This window comes from Bos indicus, chromosome 27 (assembly GCF_029378745.1).
Source record: "Bos indicus isolate NIAB-ARS_2022 breed Sahiwal x Tharparkar chromosome 27, NIAB-ARS_B.indTharparkar_mat_pri_1.0, whole genome shotgun sequence".
Classification (NCBI taxonomy): Eukaryota; Metazoa; Chordata; class Mammalia; order Artiodactyla; family Bovidae; genus Bos; species Bos indicus.
Genome location: NC_091786.1, coordinates 24,511,439 through 24,530,201, shown reverse-complemented (window position 1 = coordinate 24,530,201; position 18,763 = coordinate 24,511,439). Strand labels below are relative to the sequence as shown.

Sequence of the window (18,763 nt, the reverse complement as noted above, 5' to 3'; positions counted from 1 at the left end):
CTTAAAATAAATAGATAGTTCCAAGCCCAGAACCTCTCCAGACAGAAAAGATCTTTTCTGGCTTGATGTAGTGATAAATTCTGTTTGCTGTGACTGAGGAACCAGTTTTAACAGGATGTGTAGTGAGTCAGTGATGGTAAGGAGCCCAAGGCTTCATTTCATTCTGTACCCATCTTCATTCTTTTTCCCTGAAAAACGTTTTCCAGTCTCTGAGCGGTTGGCGTGGTGAAAGTTGTACCCACCGTCAGAGAATTTCAGAGCTGAGGATGGGAGTGAGGAGGGTGTTCAGGAACTGGTGAGGGGTTCTGAAGGAAGCTTCCTGAATGTTGGTAATCCAACCAGAAGTCCCAGGGCTCGAGTGGGCCATCTGCTCACAGGAGGGGACCTCTGGCACCAAGCAACCATGACACGTTTGGGTCGGTTATCTGAGCAGGAAATGATGTATGGCCACCCCACATGGCTTTCTTTGCCCCCCCTCTGTGGATGCCTCACTCCTCAGACAGCCCAGCCCTGTGAGGAGCTGCAGGAAGGAGGTGAGCCCACTCAGACCCGATTCCCAAGCTCTCTCCCTCCATCCTGTCTGGCGTGCGGAAGCCTCTGCCTGCAGTAGAGGGGGCCAGGATTCCCAGGGAAGGACCTCTCCCCACCTCAGGGCAAGGGTATGGAGCTTTGCCTTATTGAACAACAAAATACCTCCTCTACTTTTTCCTCTTTCCAAAATCTTCCCTGGCGTGGGATTGTGAGAGAAAGAAAGACCCTTGCTTTCATCCTCTGCTTGTTGAAGCTTAGTGACCTCTTCTGGGGAACTTGGCAAGGAACAAACCTGCCACTTGGGTATATTTATAGGAGGAGAAGAACCCAACTTGTAATCATCTTGATGCAGAAGAACCTAACAATGGTCACGAAAGACAGATACTTGTTTTTATTTCAGAGAGTTCATTTAGCTTAAAGATACAGTGGGCTTCCTGGTTAGTTTTGGAGGGAAAAAGAGGCCCAATGTAGCTTCAGCTCTCATTGAATAGATACCCCAGTCTACGAGTGTGGGAGACCAGAAAGAGAGCTCTTCCCATAGAGATTCTGGAATGATCTTTGGGGCTCCTGGCTCATTCCACCTGGTTAGTCTTGTTGATGGTAGGGAGAGCAGCAACCTCAGAGCCAGTTCTCACGGGAGGAAAGAGGAAAGCAGACCCTGGGGCCAAACCCTCTCTATTTAATGAGTCTATTCACTGTAGATTCTTCAGGATGATTTTCTCCTGAACACTGTCCTTCTGAGGAAGTCAGTTCACTTAAGTGAGGAAAGGAGAGGAAAAAGCAGCAAACAGATAATGGCAAGCGACTCAGTGTAACATGTGAGGTGATGACATGAGGGGCTGCCAGCAAAGTTGGCTTCTCTCTGAGGAACCCCTGAGCACTCTGCGCCTGTGGACATGCTTCAGTTTATGTTCTTGGGTTTGTTTTCCCATCTGTAAAATGGACATGACAGCTACCTGACGGGTCTTATTCGGGTGAACTGGTTAAAGTCTGCAATCCTTCGAGTTTTCTCCCCTCAGTGGTGAATTTACTGAGTGAATTCTGTGGTGCAGACTCTCCGCCTTCAGTTTTACTCTCAGAGGAATTAAACTTTTTCAGCAAGCTGACTGCCTCCCCTCCAGGGTTCTCAGTCGTGTTGTTGTTCAGTCGTGTCCTACTCTTTGCAACCCCATGGACTGCAGCACACCAGACTTCCCTGTCCATCACCAACTCCCGGAATTTGCTCAAACTCAGGTCCATTGAGTTGGTGAGGTGATGCCATCCAACCATCTCATCCTCTGTCATCCCCTTCTCTTCCTGCCTTCAATCTTTCCCAGCATCAGGGTCTTTTCCAGTGTCGACTCTTTGTGTCAGGTAGCCCAAGTATTGGAGCTTCAGCTTCAGCATCAGTCCATCCAAAGAATATTCAGGACTGATTTCCTTTAGGATTCCTTAGGGTTCTCATAGGGAAAATCATTGTGAGCAATGACTCTTCTAGTACAGTCTACTGTACAACTACTTCTAGTAAGTCTATCCAGACCTAGACCACAGGGCTGACAGGACCATGAATCTCTCTTTCTGTTTCCCCCAGGCCTGAAGCTCTAGGTCTACTGATCTCACTAAGCCCTGGGCTGAATAAGGCATATTAAGTAAAGGGGTTGGAGAATTCCCAAGATGCCAGACCTCCCAACCAGGACCCCCAGGGGAGCAGCTGGGACCACACCCCTCCACTTTCTCACCCCTTCTGTCTCCACCTCCTCACAAGTATGTGTTGCAGTGTTGATCTCAGAGCCCAGGCTTGCCTCCCCTCTCATATCATTCTCGGTTAAAAACTGTGGCTTATTTTCCAGAAGCCACGATTTCTACCTGCTGTCCTGTTTGGAAGTTCTCATTTCTCTGGGGCCAAGTCCCAGGCTCTAGACCCCATAGCAGCAGGGGATGCACAGATCAGTCACAAGCTTCTCATCTGCAGCCCTGTGTGATTTCTTCCAGTGAACTGCCCCCAGAACTTGCAGGTGCTCAGGATTTTAGGGGACTGAAGTATCTTTTACACTCTATACTCATGCACCAGGGGCTTCCCTGGTGGCTTAAGTGGTATAGAATCTTCCTGCAGTGTGGGAGACCCGGGTTCAATCCCTGGGTCAGGAAGATCCCCTGGAGAAGAAAATGGCACCCCACTCTAGTATTCTTGTCTAAAGAATCCCATGGACAGAGGAGCCTGGTGGGCTACAGTCCATGGAGTCACAAAGAGTTAGACACAGCTGAGCAACTCACACACCCACACCCACACATGCAACAGAGCTGTGTTTAGATTTTACATCTTTTTAAGGCCACCCCACTAGAAAGCCTCATGACAAGTGGGTGAGGGCCTTGGAATAAATAGAATAGTCATCTTCACCTCTTTTCTTCTTCCCCTTCTGCTCTGCAGTCATATCATCAGACTCTAATTGATCATGCCCCATCTTCCCCAGGGGCTCAGCGGTTGAAGAATCCGCCTGCAATGCAGGAGACCCAAGAGATGGGCATTTGATCCCTGGGTGGAGAAGATCCCTTGGAATAGGAAGTGGCAACCCACCCCAGTATTCTTGCCTGAAAAATCCCTTGCAGGCTACAGTTTATGGGGTCGCAAAGAGTTGGACAGGACTGAGCATACACTAAGGGATCCTCTGGCAGGGGAGATCTCTGACCAGGCAAGTGTTCTGCTTTTCCAGGAAGCTGCTCAGTGAGCCCTTTCCACCTTCCTGGAGACCACACCAGCAAGCCGAGTGCAAGATGAACCAGCACCCCGTCTGCTGCTCAAGATGCTCGAGACCATTCCACTGAACCCCGAGAGCCCAAAGATGTCTGCGTGCAGCGACTTTGTGGAGCACATCTGGAAGCCCGGGTCCTGCAAAAACTGCTTCTGCCTGCGCAGCGACCATCAACTGGTGCCTGGCCGCCCCCAGCCCCGAGTTGGCTGCCTGCCCCCTCCGCCTCGCCTGCACCCCAGGCCGGAGAGCGACCGCCCGGAAGATGACGGCCTGAGCGGTTCGCCCTACTCCAAGCCCACCATTGCCGTGAAGCCCACCATGATGAGCTCTGAGGCCTCCGATGGGTGGACAGAGGCCGGCGTGAGTGCCGACGTCGCACAGGTGAGGCTGACTCAGCCCCATGGTATTTTTACAGGGGCTGCTCCTGTTGTAAGGCCGTGGTGACTGGCGGGCAGCCAGGGCGAGCTGTCCCGGCAGGACTCCTGTGGGATGGCTTCCCGGGCAGCTCGCCCTAGCCTGCTCCTTCCTGACTGCTGCCCTATCTTCTCTCTGTGCCCTCCTTTCTCTCAGTCCCTTCAGGCCAAGAACCATGAATGCAGTCCCTCCAAGTTTATTTGGAGATTGTATCAGGACACAGCCACTTAAATGAAGCATTTTTCTAAAAAGTTTAAAAAAAATTTTTCTTTAGAGATCATCTTAAATATATACAAAACTAGAAAGAATTGCTTAACAAACCGCACGCATCCACCACTCTGCCTCAAGAGCTTGAATAGTCATCAACTCATAATCACTCTCCTTCCATCTTTATCCCTGCCCCTACTCTCCTTTCCCTTCCTTTCCCCTAAAGCAAACCCCAGATATTGCATCATGATTGTACCTCCTTAAAAAATGAAGTCTTTATACAAAATATCATTATCACACTTAAAAATATCAGCAGTAGTTCCATGATATCATCCAATTCCCAGCCAGTGTTCATATTTCCAATTTGGAAGCTTGGATTTTTCCACCTTTGATCTGGGATTACTAAAGACAATTACATCCTTAGAGAGTAGACCATTCTGCTCATCCCCTACCCAACTCCCCCACCCCCTACCCCGCCATTGACCCTGACCAAGGTCTAATTATTTAGAGGGTGAAGCCTGCTGCCCCTAGACATGTCTTCTAAGAAGCTGCATGTCTAAAACATATTCTTAGGACTTCTTGTAACCTCTTTACCTGTTCTAGTTTTCTTAAACTATCACGGTGAGTAGGTCAGGAAGGCTTTGTGAGCTTATGTGAAATCAAAAGTCAGTTTTAAATCAAGGGAGGCTTGAATGAAGCAAGCCACCTCCTGGGGTTGCTCTCAGCTTCAAGTCCCCTGCAAAGCTGCTCCATTTTCCAGAAGCTGGTTACACTCATTCCCCAGGCCTTTCTCGGCACCTTCAACCTTCACAGATGTAAACCAGGAACTCTTTCTAGTTTGGATCATCTTGGAAAGGAGCCAGAGGCCGGCCCTGCCTTGAGGCTTCTTTGAAAGTCGGGGTAGGGGAGATTTTAGAAGGGAAGGAGGAGGGGACTGTGATTTCAGTGATGGGAATGACTAGCCTACATCACTGTCTCAGGCTCAACTAGTCCAGCCACTTAATGCAGGTTTGGGCTGAGGTCACTGCCTGTCACTGGGAGAAGGATTGTGGCTCAGAGTGAGTGATGCAAGGGAACCAGGGCCCAGCTCAGAAGGCGCCCCTCACCCTCCTGCCCTCTAACCCCACCCCCAACCCAAGGTGTTTTTAAAAGCCTTATGACTTTGTTTTCTTCCTGCTGTGAAACCAGTTATCAAAAGACTAATGAACACTAAGCAAAAATTAAAACTCCAAACTCTTATTTTCAAAGCCCATGGGAGAATTCACCTCATCTAGCAGTTTCAAGGGAAAAGGCAAAATATTCTTTAGCATTTTTCCCCTCAGCCAAAAGAGTAACAGACATGGGCGGGAATTGCAGTGTCTGGGAAGACTGCCGGCTCCAGGGGAGCCCGGTGATGATGAGAAGGCCATGGGGAGATCAGAGGGTAGGCAGGCAGCCTGGCTCCTTAACTGTGGCTCGGAAGACGGTTTCCAGTGTCATGGCCCTGCCCTCTCACTTTCTCTCTCTTCCTTTTTTCTCTGGCAAGGTCTAATGTAAGTCTTTTAACCTTCGGGCTGTGTAGGTCATCTGGAGACGAGCCCCCGGCAAGCTCCCCCTCCCAAAGCAGGAAGACGGGCCAGTAGTTTATCTGGGCAGCTTTCGAGGCGTCCAGAAGCCTGCCGGGCCCTCGGGTCCCACAGACGGGGGTCACCCCCGCAGCCCCCCTGCCTATGCCATGGTCGGCCTGCATAGCCTAGAGCCCCGGGGGGACCGGAGTGCCGCCTTCCACCCGGTGAGCTTCCCCGATGAGAAGCTTGGACGAGACGATAAACCAGTGATCCCCTACCAAGAGCTAAACTCCCCGCAGGAGAGCTTCCGGCAGAAGCTGGCCGCCTTCTCCGGGATGACTTCCGGCTGCCTCAAGGGCCTGGGGCCCTACCCGTCTGCTCAGCCCATGCGGGAGTCCCTGCCCTCGGAGGATGACAGCGATCAAAGGTGCTCACCCTCGGGGGACAGCGAAGGGGGAGAATACTGCTCCATCCTGGACTGCTGCCCCGGGAGCCCAGGCGCGGAGGACGCCGCCCGGGCCGGCGGTTCCCGACACAGACAGGGCGGCAGGGACTGCTCGGCAGCCTGCTGGGAGCCGCGGGTGTGTGCCAGGCCACCTGAGGAGGAGAAGCGGGCTTTGAGTTTTCCCAGGGACTGCTGCAGCCAGGGCCCGACCGAGAGCCCGCCCCGCCTGGGCCCCAAAAAGCAGTCCCTCGCTTCAGAGGCTGCCAGCTCTTCGGATGGCCTCTCCTGTGGGAGCGCCAACAGCCGCGCCAGCAGTCCCCTGGCCCCCCATCCTGAGAGCGATTACTGCTCCCTCAGGAAGGAGCCTGGGCTGGGGAAGCAGCAGGACTCCGGCTGCCACGGCGTGGCCTCCAGCAGGCGCCTTGGGCAGACTGGGGAGACCCAGCCCCCCGCCCACTCCAGGGAGGCTGCTCAGTCTGAACCCATCTATGCTGAGAGTACCAAGAGGAAGAAGGCCGTTCCAGTGCCTTCCAGGCCACAGGCCAAGGCAGAACAGGGGGCAGGCACTCCGGGCCAGGCCCAGGTGCGGACAGTTAACACCTGGGCTCAGAAAGCCGCATCTGGCTGGGGCCAGGTCAGGGAAGGCCCGGATGCGGCCCCCCAGATGGCGGCCACCATCACAGTCATGGCCGCCCACCCAGAAGAGGACCACCGGACAATCTACCTGAGCAGCCCAGACTCCTCTGTGGGGGTGCAGTGGCCACGCGGGCCCCCGAGCCAGCAGGCTCCTGAGGCAGGCGGAGAGGAGCCTTCAGCTGGGCAGGGGCTCGGCTCCAGGGAGAGCCGGCATCGCAGTGCCAGCGAGACCACGGCCAAGGGGAGACCTGCCATCCCCCCCAAGATGTCGAGGAGCAGCCCTGGAGGGTCCCCGGTATCCCCCTCCGCCTACCCACTGTCCGACCTCAGTGAAGGGAACTCAGGCACCCCTGGGCCCCAGCCTCCATCCAAGGGCCCCGCTGACCCCGCTTCTTCCTGCCGGGCCAATGGCATCCCCTCCAGTGACTCTGCCAGGGGCCCCCCGCCTGCCACCAGTACGTCAGCCTTGGAGCAGAGGCGGCCCCGGCCCCAGGCCGGTGCCTGGAGTCGCCAGTGCCGGATTGAGGAGGAGGATGAGGTGGAGCAGGACTTGCTGAGTCAAAGTTGGGGGAGAGAGGTGGAAAATGGCCCCTTGGACCCGGCCAGCTCCTCCGCCTGGCACCGTCTTCGCCCCACAGATGGCTCCTCTGGGCAGAACAGCAAAGCTGGGACTGGGATGAGCAAGTCGGCCTCATTTGCCTTTGAGTTCCCCAAGGACAGAAGCGGGATTGAGACGTTCTCTCCTCCTCCGCCACCTCCAAAGTCACGGTAAGTACGACTGTGTGTGCATGCAGCTTGGTGTCGGGGTGGGCCTGGAGTGGGTGTTTGTCCGGCAAGACGGCGTCTTCCAGAAACCAAGGTCTTTGCTGCCTGCACCAAGACATCAGGCCAAGGTTTGGGGCCTGTAGGCACGTGTGCCTTGGTGTGAATTTCTCCTCGGCGCTCAGCACACAAACCTAGGAGCAGTGCCCTGCTTGGGATTGGCTGTTGGGAAGGTGTCTTTCTGAGAAGCACTGAGAGGCTGTCACTCTTGGCTGGTACCCATCCTCTTATCATTGGGTGTCCTTGTTTTCTCCATTTCTCTGAAGTGTCTTCAGCAGGCTTCCCCCCACCCAAATCCTGAAGTTCCTGATTTATTTAAACATGCAGAAGAAGGCTCCAGGAGGCTATGCTGCAGAATCTTGTGAGGCAAAGAGATGGGCAGGCAAAGGAGCAATGCCAGTGTGCTCCATAAATTGTAACCATGATGGTGATTAGACTTTGGGGGCAAAAGCAGGTTGTAGGAGGCACTGCACATGTTTCGAACTCTCAGATGTGGGTTTTTAAAGAAAAAAAAACACACACACATATATATATATAGTTTCACGGTAGCACGCTGAAACTCACAGCTTTCTCACTGTTTTCTCCTGCCAGTTAAAAGTTCCTCTCAAAGGCCTGAGAAAAATAAATCCTTTTTCTTTTTTTGAAGTATTGAGTTGTGCATGGAATTTAGATTCTGAGGTGGGGAGGGGGAAGGTGGGGGACGGCCCTCAATTAGAGCAAAACCGATTCCTCTCAGGGAAAGGAACAGCCTGCTGTTTTTCAAAAGATGACAGCCCTTCCGAACATTTTGTTTAGTCGTGTCATCTCCAGTGGTTCTGTTTCAGCTCATGTGCCTCCAGGTTGATGTCAGAAGCAGGGGATTGACCACAGAGGGAAGCAGCTGTGACACTTGACTTTGAACATCAAGGCGTCTCAGACTGCGATGCGTCCTAACGTGGGCTTTTTCTGGGACCACTGCTTTGTTCTGGTGTTGAGTTGGCCTCCTGCCATGCGTAGTAGATAGCCATCCTCCAGCTCTTTGGAGGAGCACAGACTCTGGCTACGGTTTTTGCTCACTGACTGAATGGGGGGTTCCTCAGCTCAGAAGAGCTCCCACTTTATACGGCACTTACTATGGGCCAGGCATGGAGCTAAGGGACTTAGACATATTAACTCATTTGATGCTCAGAGCAGATCTAGGAAGTAGGAATTACCATCCCCAATTACAGATGACAAAACAGAGAGAGAGCTGAGTAACCTGTGCCAGGGTGACACGGCATACTTGGCAGGCTGCCTCCATATTATGTGCTTCCAAACACCTTAGACACATCAGGAGGAGGAGTGGGCAGGGCATTCAGATAAAACATGGGCATCATGTCTGTCTGCCTCAGGCCTGGAGGGCTTAGTGGGAAGCACGGGCTTTGGAGCCAGAAAACTGAGTTCATGTTGCGTCTGTCTCACCTACATGTTAAGTGATCTCGAGCAAGCTACTCACTGTGACAGAGCAACTTCAAGTTCCTCTCCAAAATGGGCTAATAATAACAATACATTTGTAACACCCTGTTGTTGAAAGGCTCAAATGGATGAACAGAATCTAATGCAGAGATTAATTCTGTAGATAAAAGCCACCCCGAGTTGTCAACAGTAGCAGGGGTACCCCCACCTTATAGAAGTGGGACTGGCCTGATCCGAGGAACACCACCTGAGCCTTGGAGAAGGAACTAAAACTTTCTTGGGTAAGAATCACAGGGTTTGGAATAACACCAGTCAACATAGCAATGTGACTCAAGTAGAATCTTTCGTTAGCATCTAGGGTGAGATCAGAGTTTTGAAGGCCAGTTTGTTAAAAAGCGAAACCATTGGATTATATACAATTCACACCAGGTGGGAATCTCAGAGGTTCTAGGTGCCAGCACTTTAAAAAAAAGAAAAGTTTTTATTTTCAGGACTTTGGGGAGAAAAATCTAGGAAATAAAATTAACTAACTTAAGAGAACACAGAAAAAAAGGAAAGAGCATCTGGTACTATTTAAAATAAATTGAACTAGTGTATATATATATATATTCACTTGGGGAAGATTTTTCAAGCATTACCAGGATTCTCTTTTGAATCATCGCACATCTCCCATGAGGATATAAGAGGGCAGGCCCAGGACCATAAGTTCAGTTCAGTCACTCAGTTGTATCCAACTCTTTGCGACCCCATGGACTGTAGCATGCCAGGCCTCCCTGTCTGTCACCAACTACCGGAGTTCACTCAAACTCATGCCCATTGAGTCGGTGATGCCATCCAACCATTTCATCCTCTGTCGTCCCCTTCTCCTCCTGCGTTCAATCTTTCCCAGCATCAGGGTCTTTTCAAATGAGTCAGCTGTTCGCATCAGGTGGCCAAAAGTATTGGAATTTCAGGTTCAGCATCAGTCCTTCCAATGAATATTCAGGACTGATTTCCTTTAGAATGGACTGGTTGGATCTCCTTGCAGTCCAAGGGACTCTCAAGAGTCTTCTCCAGCACCACAGTTCAAAAGCATCAATTCTTCATCGCTCAGCTTTCTTTGTAGTCCAGCTCTCACATCCATACCATAAACTGACATACCATAAACTGACTTTTGATTCTGGAACTTGGTACTGTACTTACTGAGGTGGGTGCCAGGAACCCACAGCCTTCAAACCTAGTCAGTCTGGGTGATGGCAAATCAGAGTATTGACCAGAGTATAGCCCATGGTTGATCCAGCACCACTGGTGGCTGTGACAGGCTCATGTCAGTTTTCCAAGATGGTAAAATGTTGGAAGGTCTTTGAGCAACATCCAAGGTTAACTTCTTCACATGGGTCATCTGTTCAATGGGTTTTATTTCTACGGCTCAACCTCACCTATGAACAAAGATAACAACTGTCATGATGGGTATGAGGTCCACTCAGGACTCCAGAGAGAGGGGCTGTTCCATAAGGGTAGTGTTACTTTTTACTAACAGGCACTTAAGCAGGTAAGTAAGTGCTTTCTCGGGCCACTATAGAACAAAGAAATCATATGCTGGCTTTCCTATGGTCCCATTTTACAAAACTGACCAACTTGGAGGGGGAAAAAAATAGATGTTGAGAGTGACCTGGCTTTCCTGTGGTCTCGTTTTGAATGTCTGGCAGTAGCTTTTCTGTTTTCTGAGATACTGTCCTCTGCAAACTCCCATCAGGGTTCCTGAGAAAACTCTTGCTGTAATACCATGTAGGATGAAGATTCTCAATACTCATTTAATGCCTGAAAGCCATGTAGAGGTGTTCAAGTACATGTTCAGCCTTCCTCCCAGGCAGGTGTGGAGGTCTGGGTCCTTTACCTGCTGCTGCCAAGGCAGCCTTCTACCTGTGTAAGCTCACACCTCCTCAACCTGACCAATCCCACTGAGTCTCTAGATCACCCCTGCTCCAATTTAGTGCAGGCTTAGAAGGTAAGGAGCAACAAATACTGCTGGTTAGAAAACAAAAACCCACAGGAAAGAGGTGTGCACTTCTTAGTTTAAATGTCACGTTCAAGACAAGGCAGTTCAATGAGAGCAGCCAATGCCTGGGGGAGTAATAAAATCAAATTTATTTCTGCCTTTTATTTCCTCACAGATGCAAACCTGGTTTTAAATGACTTATGGCTTTTCAGTGACAAGGTCAGTTAAGGGAAAATCATCTGATTAGTGCCAAACAGGCATTTCACAAAGAAACCCCAAAATAGGAATTAGGCTGGTAGACCTGAACTCAGAGGTGGAATTAGAAGACAACGGGTGAATGAGAACTAAGACAGGTTTATATGGTTTTAGTTTCCAGATGATCTGGCCCCAGATGAGACTAATCAAAAAGAAAGAAACATTTCCCCAAGAAAGTGAGGGATGACTTTGTTTTAAAGTTATCACTCATGCTTATAATTTTAACCCAATACTTACACTAAGTTCTCCTCCTCCTCTGCAAGGATTCTGGGGAGTAGAGGTTGAGTCTGTCCTACGCTTTTGTTCTTTCTTAATTCTTATCCTTCTCACTTGGCTTCTCAGCAGACAGGTGGTGATGGTGTCAGAGATGGAGGTCTTTTCTGCACACGAAAGTGGCCACATTGCTCCCCAGAGGAACCAAAAGAACTTATTGTATAATCTCTCAATCACACGCTCTCTTAGCATGACTTTGAGGATTGGAATTGGATGAGTGAAATGGGTCACTGTCTCTAGATCCTATATCCAATCTGATTAAATCTCTAGGGGCTTCCCTGGCAGTCCAGTGGTTAAGATTTCCCCTTCCAAAGCAGGGGGTGCAGGTTCGATCCCTGGTCAGGGTGCTAAGATCCCATATGCCTTGTGGCCAAAAAGCCAAAACATTAAACAGAAGCAATACTGTAACAAATTCAATAAAGACTTTAAAAATGGGCCACATCAAAAAAAAAAAAAAAACTTTCAAATGCCTTATTCTTGAGGCACCTCTTACTGTAGTGGATTGTGATGGGATGGCAACAATTGACCAGGAAATCCCACAATGTTCATGTAAAACATGCTTTTCTCAGTGGCGTTTTGAAAATCACAGTTTGTATCAGAAAGCATTATACACGCTTCAGGAATCTTCTCTATGTTTACCTTTTTGACAAAACTGAAATAAGTCTGCTGGTGATCGAGTTGGTTTGGTAAAGACTGAATACCAGGCATACTTCAGGGGAGAAACCACGGCCCCCCCACCCCCCGCCACATACACACACACAGTTTGGCAAACAAAGCACACATATCAACAGCACAGTTTTATATCCTGCTCCGTGCCAGGAAATGTATAGTTGGCCTCTTCCCATGAGTTTGTGGATAGAATCTGACGTGGGACATCTAGTGATACTGAAGCAGGGAGAACTAGCATTGATTCCTATCTTAGTCTGTAATTTTTTTTTTAAATCACTAAGTGGAACAGTAGCATATATAAAATATTTATAGCATTCTCTCCATTTTTGAGAAGGCATCCATGGTGAAGGCTTAGGGATTAGACATTCTTTTCATCAGATATCTACTAATTGCCTACTTTCTGTGCAAGGTGCTAAAAAAAGCCAGTTACTGGAGTCCCACCCTTTAAGGCCCCTGAGGGTTGACTTGGTAGGAATTAAATCAGCCGATGTGCAAAAGGACGGCCAAAAGTTCACTCCTGCTTTGATTGCTTTTGTTGAGACTGGTTATCACAGCATCTGGATTCTCACTGAATTTCTTGTTCTGCCCAGTAAAGCCAAGGTAAGCTCAGCTTGGTGTTCAGGAGTAGTGAAATAACAATCTTTCCTTTAAGGTCTTTTGACCTAATACAAATCACACTTAGTACAGGCATGTAGATACCCATCTATTTAAAAAAAAAAAAAAGATGTTCCTTGAAGGTAAAAAACATGCTTAGCCATCTATAATTTCAGAATACCCTGTTTAATGCCTGGCATATGTAGATGCTCAAGAAACTTTTATTCAGTTGACAGTAGTAGGCAGAGGCCATACCCTATTTATTTCATTTTGGCCAGAAGCACCTAATTCTATGTTTTACACATGAAGAAATACTGAGAAAGGAGCAAGTAGCATCATTAAATACTTATATCAAGGTGTCTTTCTGATACCCAAGTTTCAGATTGCCCCTGTGCTCTGTTCTTCCCTCTCTTTTGGCAGTTAACACAGTGTTTTGAATTAAACTCCATTCATAAGTCATATCTTTCTAAGAGCTTGTAAACTCTTGAGAGTACAGGAAACATTTTATATACTTTCTTTGACTTTTCCATAGGATGCCTTAAGACAGTAGGTATTCAATAAAAGATTATTGAATTAGAGGGGGATAAAGGCCAGAAGGAACTACAAATCTTGGCCTTATTTTCCACTGGACACCCCATTATAATTCTGTGGCTTGAGTTAAAGAAACTGAAGTTAATAATTATTAATGCTATTAATGCTTCAAGGTGGGCAAACACTGTGAGAGCACAATGCAGCCTTTCATGGATTAATTACTCTCCAACGATTGTACATTGCCTTTTTTTTTTTTTTAAAGCCAAGCAGGTGTTTGGAGCCCAGCCCTCTCTTGCCACAAGAATGTTCTTTTCAGGCAGTAATCACCTAAGGACTTTTTTCCCCACCCATAAATTGCAAGGAATTCTAGGGTGTGGTTTCATTTTTCTGAGAATAGATTTTCCATGATTTCTGAAATGGGTTGGGAGATATAGGCATGGGCCGCATGATCAAGCCCCCTCTTCCATCACGTAATCAAAAGCACTTTGTTCCTAGAATAGCCAGCCTACCTTTGAGGTGTGGAACTCACCAATTGCTGAGACATTATCTCTATTTGTAGTGCAGGAAAGTTGCTGTTTGATTATCATCGATGTGCCCACAAGAAGACTTGCATTTCCCTTTACCAGGGTAGATAGACCAACTTCAAAGAATCATTAGCAACCATTTCTCCAACTAATACTTTTCCCTTTAAGAGCAGTGTCTTCAGCCTCTGTGCTAAAATCGCTCACTTGTTTCTTTCTACTGGCTTTTGGGCAGATCCCTAAAAATGTGGGCATTAAGGGTATTTGTTCTGTCCCCATACAGCTCTCCGCTTCCATCAGCTTTTGTCTGGTTCTCTGGACATTTATTCTCTGTACTTTTCTAACAGGCAGACTTATGTAAACAAGTGTTCTTCGCTGGGGGAAAAGGGGAACTTCTTTAAAGCAGATTAAAGACTGCTTTAAAAAAAAACAAAAAACCCTTCCCTTCTTACTCAGATACTTTACTCTCCAGTTAATTTTAGTATCTATCTCTACCAGATGATCCCTGTGACTTCCTGGCAGTTTGGTTTTAGCCATTTCATGCCCATTTATACATGTGCTATAAAAAATTTTCCCAAAGTTTAAAACTTGTCTTTTAGGCAAATGATTGGCAGTGTTTCCACTGTATGTCCCTTCACAATGGCTCCTGATTCCAGGAGCTCCGTAGACAGTCAAAATGAATGAAAATTCACATACCCTGGATAAAGACAAGAATAGTTGAGATAAATTGACGCATTAAGTAGTAATAAGACTTTGAAGATTAGGAAGAAAGGGAAGAAGAATCTTTGGAATTTTAAAATCAGTCATAGTGGGGAGGTCACTTAAAATAATCCTTATGAATGTGTGATCAAAAGGAGGGTTTTGTGACTGCATGTTCTTGCAACACCAGGGCAATTAGGTTGCATCCTCCACACCAGCTACAATCAGTTGGAGTAGCATTCTGGAGTTTCACATGGAAAGCTGAGAGAGCTGGCCATACTCCATCAATACTGTCTGCAGGTTATGGGAGGGAGAGCAGTATACAGCCACAGGTGCCAGCTGTTTGCCAGTGCAGCTTAAAAATCTAGAATTCACCATCAGTGATTGCAAAATCATTGGGGATCAGTAACTGTTTCCTATCAGATGGTAAAGAATCTGCCTACAATGCAGGAGACCCAGGTTTGATACCTGGGTTGGGGAAGATCCCCTGGAGAAGGAAATGGCAACCTGCTCTAATATTCTTGCCTGGGAAATCCCATGGACAGAGGGGCCTGGTGGGCTACAATCCATGGGGTCACAAAGAGTCGGACATGACTGAGCAACTTAACACTTCACTGTACTAATTTGAAAGTTCCACACCTGGGAGAGGATCTGTGGTCTGTCTAGCCCACTGTAGCCCTAAGCGAAGTGTTTGCAGAAGAGGGTCTTCTGATTACAACTTCCATTTTGTACCAAATGTTTTATTTCCTCTTAATGAGTGATTATGAATATTTTCTGACTTTTAATGAGTGACTATGAATATTTCGTGAATTATAATGAGTGATTATGACTATTCCATGAATTTTTGGAAGTTTGTATTTTAGTAAACAACAGTTACCATTAATTCTAGTATCCAATATATAATGTATTATTTCTCTTTAAAGACCTTGAATTTATGTTTTCATTCCTTAAATCATGTTAAACAAGAAATGTTAGCCTCACCCTCTTTTAACTTTTAGCATTGACTTTCTGTGCCCCAGATGGTTGGGGTAAGGGAGTTGAGGCAGGAGGTATATGTCAAAATCTTTTGGAGGAGTTTGAAATTGGAAATATTAAATATGTTCGTCTAGTCAAGGCTATGGTTTTTCCTGTGGTCATGTATGGATGTGAGAGTTGAACTGTGAAGAAGGCTGAGCGCTGAAAAATTGATGCTTTTGAACTGTGGTGTTGGAGAAGACTCTTGAGAGTCCCTTGTACTGCAAGGAGATCCAACCAGTCCATTCTGAAGGAGATCAGCCCTGGGATTTCTTTGGAAGGAGAGATGCTGAAGCTGAAACTCCAGTACTTTGGCCACCTCATGGGAAGAGTTGACTCATTGGAAAAGACTCTGATGCTGGGAGGGATTGGGGGCAAGAGGAGAAGGGGACGACAGAGGATGAGATGGCTGGATGGCATCACTGACTCGATGGACGTGAGTCTGAGTGAACTTCGGGAGTTGGTGATGGACAGGGAGGCCTGGCGTGCTGTGATTCATGGGGTCGCAAAGAGTCAGACATGACTGAGCGACTGATCTGATCTGAATATTATATATATAATATTAATATTTATATAAATTAATATTAAATATTATGATATAAATTTATATTTTAGAAATTGAAAACTATTGTTTTCATAATTACTTACATATAATTTTTCCAAGTCTTTTTGACTGGTGGTAAGTGAGGTCATCTTTTTTCATGAAAATATTCAACATGAGGATAGAACATGTCTCCCTAGGAGAAAGTAGAAGAAAACCCAGACAGGAATATTTGCTGATCTGTTATATTTACTTGGTGACTTCCCTTTAGATCTTTCAAAATACCTCCTTGATATTTGTGTCTTCTCCAGAGCTTGACACAGGGAATTGTCTGCACAGTAAATAGTAAATCCTAAATGCAGCCCCTCAATCCTTTTCCTTTGCCTCCTTCAGTGTTGATCTGCCCTTCCTCCTGCTTGTGATAGTCATTTAATCACTAATTGTTGAGGTCTAGGTGTAAGGGAAGCTATAATGAATTACCCAGGAAAATAAAATATAAGAATACGCTGGGCCCTCTCCATTCCTGAGTGATGCCTTCAAGTAAAACTCAGTGAAGATCAGTACAATATTGTTTGTAGGAGCTGGGAGTTGGAGCAAACCCAGACTTACTTGAGAGGTGAAGATAGTGGCTACGAACACCAAATAATGGGATGAAAGGTTAGAATAGCTGCTTTGGAGAATGGGAGGTCCCGTGAAACGATGGCCCAGGAGCCACAAGAGCTAGCTGTCAGGAAGTTAGTTCATTGTGGTACCAGTCGGCATGGTTGTGTGCTTTCCTAGAGAAGCACTGGGTTACCTAGTGCAGGAGTCAGATGGGAGTTGTTTGTTTCATCTTTGGGTCTCTTTAAAATATGAAAGTGAAATCTCTAGCCTATCTATTAGAAAATATCTAGGTATTTTCTATCCAGGTAGCAAGATACTGGATTTGCTGGAGGCTGCTGAAGTCTTCTGTCTGTCTGTCCCCATCCATCCATCCATCCTCCCATCTTTCTGTGTAACTAGTACTTTCTTTGTACCTGGTGCTGTTTTTAGCACTTATTAAATATTAAGTCATCAACTCCTCCTAACCACCATCCCCCTCCTGCCCCCAATGAGGTAAGTAGTAGTATTATCTCCATTTTGTGCATGGGATGCCCCAGGGCCCATGCCCTTAAGAGTGAAACTCATCTGGGCAGCTTTTCAAATGTTTTTATTGCTGTTGTTCCCAAAGGTTCCGGAGATTTCTTCCACACTATGCTGACCTGTGGGCAGGGCAGCTGGTGGGAGGGCCCCGTCTGTGAATTGTAGTTGTTCAGTCTTTACTTTCCATTGGTCATTCATGGCCTTCTTTTCACCTCTTCCCATCTGCCCCTGTGTGAACAGATGATCAAGCTCTTGAACATGTAGCGTTTCTTCCTTAACAGGCCAGGAGTTGGAGACTCATTGTTCTTAGGTGATGAGATTGGAGATGCAGGTGTAGTGGACCAGGTGATGGGGTGCAGCCGCCAAGTCCTTCTGCACCCTCTTACCTGCTTCCATAGCTGGTCTCCTGTCCTCAGCCTGGGTGTAAACCTTCCCACGCTAGGGAGTTGCTGCCTTCCTCTCTTCTGCACCAGAAATTCTTTGGGAAAGGACATAGCCATGCAGACTGGGGGCCACAAATAAGAGACTTTGATTTTCTGAGACAGGAAAGGTCATCTTTTAAAGCCATTTGTATCTCTCAGTGCCAAAGTATATCTGTGTATAGTTAGGACAAATGGCTGCAAATTTCCAACTGACCAATTGAAGCGTTTTTATCCCTTTTTATACCAGCTAACTAGTAACCTACAGATGTGTATGTAGGTGCAGGTGAGCGTGCATGCATACGCGTACCGCTGTCTTTAAAAATAAGCATGGCTTTATTCCTGTTTTTAAATGGTTTCCACTGAATGCAAAGTGCTTTCGTTTTGGGGTTAAACCAAAGGCTTTTTTCAACTTGAGGTGCCCCAGCAGTCACCAGTGCATTAACTGCAAATGCAAATTAAAAAGCCTGCACAGTGGGGACCCTAAAGGTCATCTGACTCAAAATGAAACTGATTTCCTATCTTTATATGTGCTAATAAGTCAGCGGGGAAGCCTGCCGCCAGAACAGACTGGATCCATTAGTTCCTTCATTTGGCACTTAGACACTTTGCAGAATAACTCCCATAGCATCTTCATCAAAGAGCACTAAGGATAAAAACAATAAAAACCTTTCCAGCTTAGCTATCTAACTTTCTCATCCCATCTCTTGAAAAAAAAATATTTTTTCAACTATAATACTGTTAGATTGTATAAATTCAGGATATTTGGGAACTGTGGTATTTTATGGTAGATATGAAAAAGCCTCAGCTGTTGAGTCCAGCTTTCTGGAGGGCTGTTGTTTACTCAGCGTTCCTGCCTTTTGCAAGTTTTGCTGGGCAAGTGTAGCCGGGCAAGTGTGATTCTTTTCTTAAAGGAAACATTTATCCTCCTAGATGCCTCCCAGTTATTGAAACAGAGGCAGATAAACTTAATCAAGAAGTATTTAATAATGACTCTGTGTTCCAGCATGTCCTGACTAGGACACAGCTCCTCAAAACAGTTTATAATTGTGGTGGTAACAAGCCTGTTTCACATGAAACAGAATCATCTAACCAGGATTATAACCAAATGCTCAGTGATGTGAATCAGACTCAGTTTGGTATGAATTCCAGAGGGCACAGACCAGTCAGAGGAGACTGAGATGGCTTGGGAAGGGTTTGTAGGTAAGTGATGCTGCTGCTGCTAGGTCTTGGGTATGGAAAAGGTTTGAAAGGGAGAGAGAATGTTTCCCTCTCTGCCAAGATGGGGCAGGGACAGGAATGCAGGGTGCTTTGGGGACAATGAGAGACTTGCCCCACCAGAGCAGAGTATATATGAGCAGAAGTAGTGGATATTGATTAAC

General features: G+C 47.0%; 1 protein-coding gene across 4 annotated transcripts in view; it reads left to right on the top strand.

Moving 5' to 3' along the window:
- The window catches only part of PRAG1 (PEAK1 related, kinase-activating pseudokinase 1), a 71,348-nt gene that overhangs the window by 26,243 nt on the left and 26,342 nt on the right, over positions 1 to 18,763 (top strand). For 2 of the 4 annotated variants that reach the window (XM_019953493.2, XM_070781311.1), the window contains exons 2-3: positions 3,222 to 3,641; positions 5,443 to 7,277. In XM_019953493.2, coding sequence (XP_019809052.2) covers positions 3,312 to 3,641; positions 5,443 to 7,277 — 2,165 coding nt within the window. In that variant the 5' untranslated portion in view covers positions 3,222 to 3,311. Of the gene's footprint in view, positions 1 to 3,221; positions 3,642 to 5,406; positions 7,278 to 18,763 lie in introns of those variants that run through there. The other 2 variants (XM_070781312.1, XM_070781313.1) reach the window with 2 other exon arrangements.